At 37.2% G+C, this 11,420-nt stretch overlaps 1 protein-coding gene across 1 annotated transcript in view; it reads left to right on the forward strand.

Annotated features, from left to right (window-relative positions):
• The first annotated feature begins 1,186 nt into the window (after positions 1–1,186).
• CUNH7orf50 (chromosome unknown C7orf50 homolog) overlaps positions 1,187–11,420 on the forward strand; it is a 117,908-nt gene continuing 107,674 nt past the window's right edge. The window contains exon 1 of the mRNA XM_017813362.1: positions 1,187–1,373. Coding sequence (XP_017668851.1) covers positions 1,230–1,373 — 144 coding nt within the window. The 5' untranslated portion in view covers positions 1,187–1,229. The remainder of the gene's footprint in view (positions 1,374–11,420) is intronic.

The following is an 11,420-nucleotide window of genomic DNA, read 5'->3' on the forward strand; positions in this document are numbered from 1 at the left end:
CCTGTGTTGGGAAGCGGACCCAGGGTCCTGTGTTGGGAAGCGGACCCAGGGTCCTGTGTTGGGAAGCGGACCCAGGGTCCTGTGTTGGGAAGCGGACCCAGGGTCCTGTGTTGGGAAGCAGACACAGCAGTTCTGGTTGAGAAGTGAACCGGGGGGTCTGTGTTGGGAAGCAGACCCAGGGATCCCGGCTGGGAAGCGATCCCGGGATCTGTGTTGGGAAGTGAACCTGGGGTCGTGTGTTGGGGAGCCAGCGGATGGGTGCTGGCTGTGTGGTGCCCTTCTGCCCAGGGCATGGCCATGCCTGGCCTGGTCCTGGTATCTCTAACTGAGGTGCCAAACCCATCGTTTGGTGGGTTCTGCTGTATTGGGAACCTGCCAAAGCATATTTGTGGGTTGTTTTATCTGTCAGCGTGTTTCAAGGTAAATATTTGTGATTGAGCCAACAGTTGCCTTTGTGCTGTTAAACAGAAAGTGACGGTGTTGGGGCAGCTGTGGAAAGCCACTTAAATCAGATTTTCTCGCAGAGAAATTATGTGGACTTACAACTGGACCTGGTTTCAGAACTGGGTTTTCTGCAGCTCCTGTTTGCCTTCACCCTTATGCCAGTGTAAAATTAAAATAAAACTAATGAGGCAATTCTTTAAGCATTTTTTTACCACATTAATCTGTGTGAAAATAGTAAAGCTTGCAATTTAAACAGAACTGATGGCTTAAAACTGTTTAGTGATCACATAGGCTTATTTTTGCTTGTATGTGTGTATGCACGCATATGTATTTTATTGAGATGACTGATAGTCACACTAATGTATGTTGAGATGAGAGAGTTTTGATTGGTGTTATGTGAGGTAGACAGTTATTCAAACTATTTAATATGGTGCATTATGACCTGCAGAAAGCACAGCATCAGTTATGGGGGGTTTCTACCAGGAGGGTCAGTGAGGCATTTTCCACAACCAGGCCTCAGAGGAGAATAAGTGCTGAGTTTCCTACAGGAGACTGACATTTGAGTTTTACAGTAGCTTAACTGTAACGTAAAGGAAACATGAAAAGATCTCTAAAATGAATCAAAATTCAGCCCAGACATACATTTCATAGTTAAGTAGTCACAAGTAATTCTCATACCAGTGTAATTATAGTATAACTGTCTGTGTATGAGACTGGCATTTAATATTAACAAAGGTTCTAATTGCAGTGTTGTGGTTTCTGTTACAGAACAATTCTATTTCAGAATGCCGAAAATGAATGGAGAAAAAAAAGAAAAGAAGGCAGAAAAAAGAAAAAAGCTGAAGCAACATGTGGCCCAAAAGGAAGAGCTGGAACCAGAAACTGAACCAGTGAAGAAGAAGAAGAAGAAGCAGAAGCAAAATCTGCAGGTTTGACTGTTTAATTCAGTAAAATATGGATATATTTTTTTATATATTCAGTACTGAACCTGAGTGTACTGTTTGATTCAGTTGCAATAATTCCTTGGATGCAGTATGCCTAGAGTGAAAGTTAAAAGGAAAAGGTAAACTAAGCCAGATGGGATCTCTGTTTGTTTTGGATGCTTCTGTGAAAGACAGAGAATGGGTGAGAGAATGTGGGTGAAAGGGGAACCAAGTGGCACCAAGCAACTGTCATATGGCAATATCGACGCAGCTTCTGTGTCATGTGATCCTGAGTGGCTGGGAAAACATGAAAGATGTTTTCTTGGAAGTCCTCTTGATTTTTTTTTTTTTTTTTTTGGACAGAATGTCAAGTGGCCAGAAGGTGTCAGCAGTCTCTTTGTATTCCTGAACACTTTATGAATTAATTTTATGAGATTGCAATTAGCAATATCAAGACATTATTTAAGCAGAGCTGTGTAATGTTTGGTGGTTTTTTTTGTGATGGCAGTGGTGCATAAACAGGACCATTCAGTTCTGCTGTTCTGAGTGGTTAATGTAGAGTGAGGATCAAAGAAATATGAGGCAGTTTGGCACTGTCAAGAAGTGGAGATGGAAAGGCAAAGGATTTTTCCTGAGGAATTCTCGAGGGTCACCTCAAGAAGCCCTGTTCTTAAAAACTCTCATGTTTCCTGGCCTAACATAAAATACATGTGACAGCTTGTTACTTCATTTATCATGAGATGTGCAGCTCAATGGAGATCATGTAACTGAAAGTTAGTACTTATTTTGTTATTAGACTTTGTTTAAGCTTGTTGGCAAGAATGTTTTTGAAGAACTTTTGAATTCATGAGTGTCTCTAGGTATTGCATTTAGGGTTTGTGAAGCTTAATAGAAGAAAAACCAACCTATTGGCAGTAGTTATTCAGAGGTCTTGCAGTTTTGCAGTCAGCAGTAATTTCTCAAGTAGGGAAAGGTTTCATCTTTATCAAAGCAAAAATAGAAAATTTTTGTATTTAGAGCTTAATAAGAGGGAAAATATCTCTTTTCCTCTGTAGAGTGTGTATTATAGACCTTAGATCCACAGTACTATAATTTAGTTTGACTGAAAATGTTTTTTCAGGATAAGACCGTGTGAAATTGAAATATCAAAATGAATATTTTATTGCCTGTATGATTTCCTGTAAAACTGCAAAACATCCCAAATGGGCTTCAAGCCTCTGCCAAATGAGGCCTTTTTTGACCATCTGATATCAGGTGATAAGTCCTTGGAGCACACAGATTAGCTCTTGTGGGCTGTGCAGACTGTGAGAGAAAGAGCAAATATTAAATGGAAAGAAGAGTCCTTAATGTCAGGGAACACCACTAGGCACAACAGTTCTTAGAATCATAAAAGTTGATGCCAGTGAGTGGCTTGAACATGTATATAGTGTGAGTTTAAGGGAATGCCATATAAGGTCTATGACAAGCCATTTCTTGGCATCAGCTTTATAAACTATAACTGTTGATAGCAGAAAAGCCTAAGTTAATAGACCAATTTATTTTTTTTTTTATTTGAAGTGACTGTTGAGAATGAAAAAAGTGAGGCAGATCTTACACAAATTTATTTCATTGGTTAAAGAAAGCTGCTTTCCAGTTTGATTGTTACTCAGCGTGTATACTCCCAGCTTTGTGTGAAATCTTGGTTCAGACACACTGGCAGTGGTGCTTTAAAGTGCTTTTGGCCATCAAACCTTGTCAGTATGGAAAACGTAGTAGAAAAGAAGGTAAAATTGCTTTGTGTGTACAGCAGGATCAGGAGGAGCTCTGGGCCTGCAGTGATGTGCTCAGTTAGTGTGGAAGGTTCCACACATAAGAAATTTGGAATAGAAATAATTAGGGCAACTGCTGAGAGGGTTTATTCTGCAGCCTTACTTTCTTTAGTTTTATTTCTGTTACTTTAAAACAAGTTGGAATTTTGCTAGATCTGCAGGAATTCCTGAATCGTGACAACTGGATTCTGATGAGCTGTGAGTGACTTTTGTGCAGTAACTGAATTAAAGAAAACTCTTCTGGGCATTTTTGAAGTAAGGATGGGTAGACTCCAGTTTTTCCTAAGGAGTCTCATGTTTGGTAGAAAGAAGTCAAAGGCTTTGGTGGGACACTGATTCATTAAGTCACTTTACTTTCCTCTGATTTAGTTTTTTTTTTTCTATTGTGGTACAACAAATTTAGTCTCCAAAGTAGAAAATACAAATCTCTAATTGATTTTGGTATAGACCTGCAGGCAAGTTGAGCTGTGTTTAAAGTGTCTGGATTTAGTTGTACGCTGATCATTCCTTCGTGAAATTTGTTTCAGAAATTCTTCCCAGCTTCAGACTAAGGCATTTTTCCTTGGGACAGCTTGACCTTTCAGAGTAATCTTGATGTTTTATTGACTTTCATCTACTCAGTTTCTTCTGTTTACATTAAACAGCAATAAGCAATTCAAGACCAATATAAATGTTTTCATGAGTGATCTTAGAACCACGCAGCTCTAAATGACACATCTCTGGTGAAGCTGAGCATTACAAATTTTAAAACTTAATTCAGCCTTGTGGTTTTTCTGACCGATTTTCCTAATGTTACTGTTCTATTTAACTTGGCAATAACCACACATTTTAAATGTTGTCGTTTCTTTTGTTAAGTGCCTGGACATTTGTTTTATGTGGTTTTTAATGATTTTTGTAGTTTAGTAATATATTTATATGTTAGACAGTGTAACAGTTGAGTTCATTCTCGTGAATTGTCACATAACATAGGTATAAAAAAAAAGAGATTTAAAATGTGTCTTCCAGGCTGGTGGTTTGAAGTTAAATACTGGCTTCTTAAATAACGACTTCCTGATGGATCTTGTCAGAGACAAGTTAATTTTGTTTCAGTTCTCTGAAAAAAAAATATTTACGGTATTGTTAATGTGTCATCTTGAAATAAGAGAAGCGTTAGAAATGTTTCTTTGCAATTACCCTTGTCTTGCTTCTGGTTATGGATTTCTTCACCCTTCAGACTTTGAGCTGCCTCAGTGTTGTGAAGCAGCAGTTGCAACACTGTAGGTAGGGAACAACATGTGGCTGCTTTTTCTAGGAGGGCATTTTGAGTTCTGCCCAGAATGACCTTAATGTATCAAATGATCTTGTAATTTACGGGTAGATCTTGTTTCTGCTGTTTTCAGAACTGGTTGCTTACTACAAAACAGTAAGGAACTCTTTCTGAGTAGAACATCTATTAGGCAAGACTCATAATTCATAATCCATAGCAAACAGTATTAATTTCCTGTTCCTTCCCAATTTAGTCTAGTAAACACTGTAACTTCCAGGAAAACTACAATGACTAAGAGACAATCTATCTTTATAAATCAAATCCCCTTGTTCATGGTTGAAGGGTACTTTAGGTAATGCTCATACAGCCAGTGGGTGTTTCCTTGTGTTTCCTTGTTACATTCAGCATTGCAAAGGGTTGGAGGAGGAGAAATCATTTTCCTCAGATAAAGGCAGGATCAGTGGGAAAGGAATTTAATTTTTGAGATTCCATACAGATAGTACAAACAATGGCAAATAAACAAATGGTGTTTCTTTCATCAGAGTGTGCAGGTGCCCAAACAGTAAGATCTGTTTACTAAATGGAAAATGACTAAATCTGTAGGGAAGGGGTTTTTCTGTTCAACTGTTTGGAGGTTGTCATAAAGAGCAATATAGAACTATTAGGCTGGAAAACAAACCACGAAACAATGATTCTTTAAAATCAATGTTTGCTTGTAGCAGTGGAAAAGCCCATAAAATTATGTTTAAGCTGTGGAGGGAAGTATTTTGGCAAGAGCTTGGTGGAATAACTAGGAATGTTACCTTGATATGATCTCTAATGCTGCTTGGAATCAGGTAACCAGGGTAGTGATTTGAATGTTTAATGACTGCAAACCAGACATCGATGCAAACGGATCCAGCAGATGCTGTAGAACTATCATCAGAAAGTGTATTTATTTGTTTGACAACCCACTAATTCATCCCAAAGTCTGTTGTTGAAATAATGAGTTGTGGATGATGTGCAAACAAACTCAGTAATCCTTTAGTGTTCTCTTAATTTATTTTTCTAATTAATGGGAAGCTTATCTTGTAACCATCAAAATAACTCGGTTTATATTTTCCCATCGTAAGAAATGCCATTAAGTCAACTTAGTGTGATGTTGCAGGGTTGTCTTCTGATTATCAGACTACCAGTACTAACTGTGTCTTATATACGTTAAAAATATATTTTGGAAACTGCTTGCATTTCAATTCCACTGTCCATTCTTCCTGCACTCGTGTACTTTTGCTGTAGTGGCTTAATCCTTAATTATTTTGTAAGAAATATGTAGAACACTAATCTTAAATATTGAAAAAAAAAGGAAAATAAATCTCAAAATGTTAATTTTATTTAGCATAACCTCCTAAAATAAGAATCTTGTCTTGTTCTTTTTTTTTTTTACCATTTTTAGAATATCTTTAACATGCAAATAGAGTTTTGTCCGTGTTATGAAGAGAAGATGACATAATCTTTCATCTTCCCCTATCCCTGCATCTCCCCCTGTGCCTTGATGGAAGGATACATCAGCAGAAAGCAGTTTTCCAGTTATAAAGGGGAGGGTGAGAGCTATTTCTCAAAATGGCCAAGATAAATGTCAGGATGGACATTAGTGTGGTCTCATTAATCTGCTGGTTTTGGTCAGTCTGTAATTGAAATGTTGGGCCTATTTCTCTTTGCTTTAGGCTGCCTTTCAGTTGAATGTTTATTCTTGGTTTATTTGGGGTTGTTTTACTTGCACAAAGACACAAGTTTGCTGGCCCGTTGGCTCCTTATTGGCTTGTTCTACGATGGCCTTCTGATAGTTGAAAATAATTATGAAGCTCTAAATCCATGTGGCATTTATGACTTACTCTGTGTCATCTTACTTGGCTTATCTGCTTTCTTATCTATGCAATATTTCTCAAATTAGGAAAATTTAAAAAAACAACCAACCACAAAACAACAAACTTTGAGGGCAGCTGGTTATGGGACTGAAACCTTTGTTTCCTGCTAGCACTTTTTCATCAGAATATTGATAGAGTTGCTTTAAATTATTTTATTAAATTAACAAGACATTTATTTATTTTTAAAAAAAGGTAAATTTAATTGTGACACCACGTAGTGTTTATAGAGAATAGTAGGCCTTTTGTAAACAGACATGTCTAAGGAGGTACAAAATAATGTCTGAAATATGGATGTGCATAGATTAGGCTGAATAATTTTACATTCCTTTGAAAATTATTTTTGTAATGGTACGAATAGATTTCCCAGGAAAGAGTATTCACAGCTGGGAAAACAGTTGCTACTTTGAAGATGGTTTTCCCAGGCGAAAGGCTCACGTCCCCAACTGTGTTTGGTATAAACAATATGTGGTGTATTTCTTACTTTGTTTAAAGGAGTTGTGCATTCTTCATTACATATTAGCCAACGAGAGGGTCATCCTAATTCTGGGTATTTGCCTTAATCTGTATCTATTCAAAGTTAATTCCTTACTTTTATTAATAAAGCCAGGGTATTAAATTAATGGGGAATTTGGTGGTGAAACACAACAGCCCCTTCTTTGCTATTAGGAGGGGGAAATTCCTCCTTCTGTTCTGGGAGCACATACTTGTCTTTCCCTCTCAGCCCTCATTCTCTACTTAGTGGTGAGACCTTTGTAGATAGTTCTTGCTGGATTTCCAGTATAAATCCTTGCTTTCATGACTTAGCTGCAAATATCTTAACAAAATTGAAGTTCAGGACAGGATTCCCACTTGTGGGCTCAATTTGTTGAGTCTTCAAGCAGTTGTTGAAGGAGCAGAGGCAAGTTCTGCTCGACTGTGTGTCACCCAGCTCCAGTCCAGTGAGAACACTGTTTTCTACACCTTTTCAGTAATGATTTTATTCTGGTTCTGTATGAATGACTTTTAGCTCCTCACAGACAGAGTCATCATCAATGAAAAGGGCTGGAGAAGGCCCAAATTGTCGAATGTAGAAAATTTGGCACAAAACCTCAAAATATGTGTAACTTCAGTTAAAAAAAAAAAGTCCTTTTACATGTTTGATTTCACAAAACGCATTCACTTGACAAGAAATTAAGTTGCAAGCTTGAAAGGATGTTTGCTACATTCTGATACAGGATAAAGTGCAGAGAAATGGGCATTCAAAGGCATTTGTTCATGACAGGGCCTGAAACTTGGATGTGTGTTTTGTGTAACAAAATAATGCAAACCTGATTCTTGTGGATTTGTTACTTCCTCCTTATTGTTCTTGGTACTATTTTATTAATGTTAATTTGTTCAAAAAAATAAAAAATGGCACAGATTTGGATATTTAAAATGTTTATTCTGAAAAGCAGCTGTTTTCCCTGGGCTTGATGGAATGCTGCTGCTTTTCTAAATAACATGTGAGTCTGGTATGAGGATTTTTATAAAATACAAATTTTTCTGTATCAGTGGAATAGATTCAGAAATTAAAACCTCCCAATGTTTTGGTGCAGATAAAAGGGGGGTGTTGGGTGCTTCCACAGTATAAACAAGAAACTAGGAGTTTCCTCCTTCAAAATACCTTTTGTGTTTAGATGCAATATTGTGAACCACATGAAAGAACAGTGTATATTTATGTATGTTAATAAATTACAGCATAGATAAAATGGCTCTTGGGTATTAGATCAAAGCCACACAGATTAATAAATGCTTGGAAAGTGCTTGTCTGTTACATCCAACAAGTAATTAGAACAGAAAATTAATCTTTTGACTTTTAGAAGCTGCCTGAAATATCGAGGGTACAAGCATGAAGGTATTTCACAGGGGAACCAGACTCTGAGTGAATTTACCTGTTTCTAATTGAATCCCACAGGAATTCTGTAGGACATCAAACGGAAGATCATCAACCAGTGGTTTATTAAATTTCTCAGCATTATCTTAATAATTATCTTAATAATCTGTAAACCAGGCTATTGCAAACAGCATATATACATAAGGGCAGACAGCTCTTCCTACCATCCTACATTTTGAAAGATGTCAGAGCTGTTCAGGGAATGTACTGAAGGCTTAGAGCTACATCGCTTAAAAAGGAGCAGAGAGGTTATGTAAAGAGAATAGAAAATCTAAAGTATGTGGGGAAAACATGTGGGGAAAACACATGCTTTTAGTAACTGTCATTCCATCCTACCTTTACATTATGTACTGCATCCTAAATGGGAGTTATTCATATTTACCCATGTGTAAAATGATTCAGTGGTTACAGAACTGTGACACTGAACTGTAATACAAAGGCCATTGAAATTGGTCATGGACTTTGGAGCCTTCATGTACCTCATTGGCTGGTCCTTTTTTCAAGTCACCTTTGGAATAGACAAGTTCTTCCTATTTTGTTATGAAATTCTCATCTTCCATGGCTTTCAAGCCTGTACTCCATGATTTTCTAAAGGCATTTTTAATAAACTTGTGAGGTTGTTTTTTTTTTTTTTGTAAATAGTTTGTTTTTGTGGTTGAAGTTTGCAATGCTCTGTTTAAAACGTGGTTATCTTCCTTACAAAGACTTGTCTAAATTAAGTCATGATCTGGTTTGGGCTTAGAATAGGAGCGGCCAACTGTCCTGATCCAATAGGTCTTGTAATAAAATCTCTGACAAAGACCTGAAAGGTCTTGTAATAAAATCTCTGACAAAGACCTCACTTGTTATCAGTGGCAGTCAAGAAGAGCACAAATCTAGCAAGGGACAGGGACAGTTTTCCATGGATCCTCATGGGCCCTGTGTTATGGGCTGAGGATGCAGCAGGTTCTGTGTGATCCGATGTGAACTTTAGCAGCAGCTCTGCCAGCAAGTTTGTGCTTCTGATCCCACAACACTTCAACAGTGTCACACTCATCAGGCATCTTTAATTATCACAGATGTCATGTTTCTCACTGTTCTAGAGAATTGGCTTGCAATATCAGAAGTAATTCTGACTTTATGTGTTTAAAAACCAAGCAAGTTTATAAAGTAAGCTCTCCCACACATCACTGTCTGTATCTTCTTCCCACCTTGATACTCAGTTGTCAGGTGGCTGTTTGGATTATTATCACATTGTTTAAGTGAGCTCTTTCCTTGGTTTCTTTCTCAGTTTGCTGTGTGCACTTCACTCTGGAGCACAAGAGTTAAAAGGTTTCTGGAGCCGGGTACAGGCTATTTCTCTTTTGTAGTTCTGAATGGAGAGAGAATGAAAGGAAGAAAATCTTATTTGCCATTATATTACTGTTTCTATTGAGAGAATGCCTGGGAAAGGAAATATTTCTCCTGCTGAGGCAGAAAATAAATCTATCTCCAGCACTATTAGGCAATTCTAACACTGAGCTCCTTCTGTAAAAATCGCCTTAACTCCAATTTCTAAGGATAATTTAACAATATCCTAATAATTTTCCTGTTTCTCTACTATGTGGTTTTTCCCCATAGTTTTTTAAAAGTCCTTTCGGAAAACACATTCAATGCAATTTGAAAAGGTCTTAAAAAAACCTTTTCAGTGATTTTGCTTGCAGGTCAAGTGAGCTGGAACTTGTAAGCAAAGCTGCTGCTTTGGAAAGGTTTACCCTGTTGCATTAAATGTTTATTTAGAGAAAGTGGGTGTTACTTTTTGGTAACGAACAGTTCAGTAGTTTGTTAATTTAGAGCTTTGAAAGTTCTGTATATACCTGCAGCAGACTGTTGGAACAATGGGCTGGAAACTTGAATATGGTTTTATCACAGGGGCTGAAGAATTTCAAAAGCCATTCTAAACACACAGGTGATTTTTGTGAGACTCAGCCAATCATCTTTAGATTTTGTAGTGGAATTTAATGGACATATGTAAAATAAATGAAGTAGGATGTAGGAGACTGAGTTGAAAGTGGAGCTAATCCTGCACTGTGTGCAGTCCTGAGAAGGCATTGCTGTCCCTTAAATGAAAAGCAAAACCCCTTATCTCTGTTGTTTTCAATCAAAATCAAATTAATTCGTTGGTTCACCTTCATGGAGAGCTATTAAAATTCAAACCTGATTCTTCATGCACTCACTTGTTTTTACTTATGCAGAAACAAGTTCAAATGGAATTAATGATAATCAGGGTTGAACTTGCCATGCTTTTACTTACGGTAAACCACTCTTTAGCACAATTTTTATGTGACAATCCTAACCATTTAAAATTGTCCAGACAACCTTTTCCCTTTTGCAATCTTAATAAACAGATGAGAGAATACAGCAAAATCCTTACACGGGAAAAAATTCAGTTATACTCTAACATAACTTGATGGCTGGAAAAAAGATTAGAGCCTGCACTGTACAGCCAGTGAATTTTGTTTGAAACACAGATACTTAGGCTGAAATTTTACAAGCATTTTCTTGTGAAACTTTGTGTTCAATTTTTTTTTTTTTTAAAGCTTGCAAAGGGAGAGGTGACTTTTCTTACATCTTGTCCGTATTGTCTCAGTCTTGCACAGAATCTGGGATCACCTGACTCATTGGTTCAAATTCCCTGTCACATGTCCTCCCATCGTGTAATGCTTTTCATAGATGAATCAAGCTTTATCTTTAGACTGACTGAGTCTGCATTTTCTAGATGTGGATGTTGTGCCTGCACAGTTGGTATTTAGTGTATCTCCTAAAACTTAAAAGTATGTAAAGTTGCAGCATCTCTTTACCATGTTAAAATGGTCTCAGATAAATATTTTTCTTGTATCTTTTTACACAGCTGAGGGAAGGCTGTTGCTTTCAGTTGCATGAGGTCCAAATTAGTGCTCATTTGTGTTGTTTGCATTTGTTTTGTTTCTAGATATTCCATTATACTCTGCATTCAAGATATTCTTGTGTTAAGGTATTTTCAAAAGCAGTTAATGATTTCAGGCATTCTCTGATTATTCTCCCTCTTTTCTGTGAGCTTCTAGTAATATTAGACTTTTCTTGTCTGGAGACTTGATATAGAGTATTATAGCAAAGATTGTAAGCATCTGTGATAAACAGGTTTTTAAATCTCATAGTTGTCATCAGTCCAGCATTTTAGAAAGG

This window comes from Lepidothrix coronata, unplaced genomic scaffold, assembly GCF_001604755.1.
Source record: "Lepidothrix coronata isolate B3197 unplaced genomic scaffold, Lepidothrix_coronata-1.0 Scaffold41, whole genome shotgun sequence".
NCBI classification, from domain to species: Eukaryota; Metazoa; Chordata; class Aves; order Passeriformes; family Pipridae; genus Lepidothrix; species Lepidothrix coronata.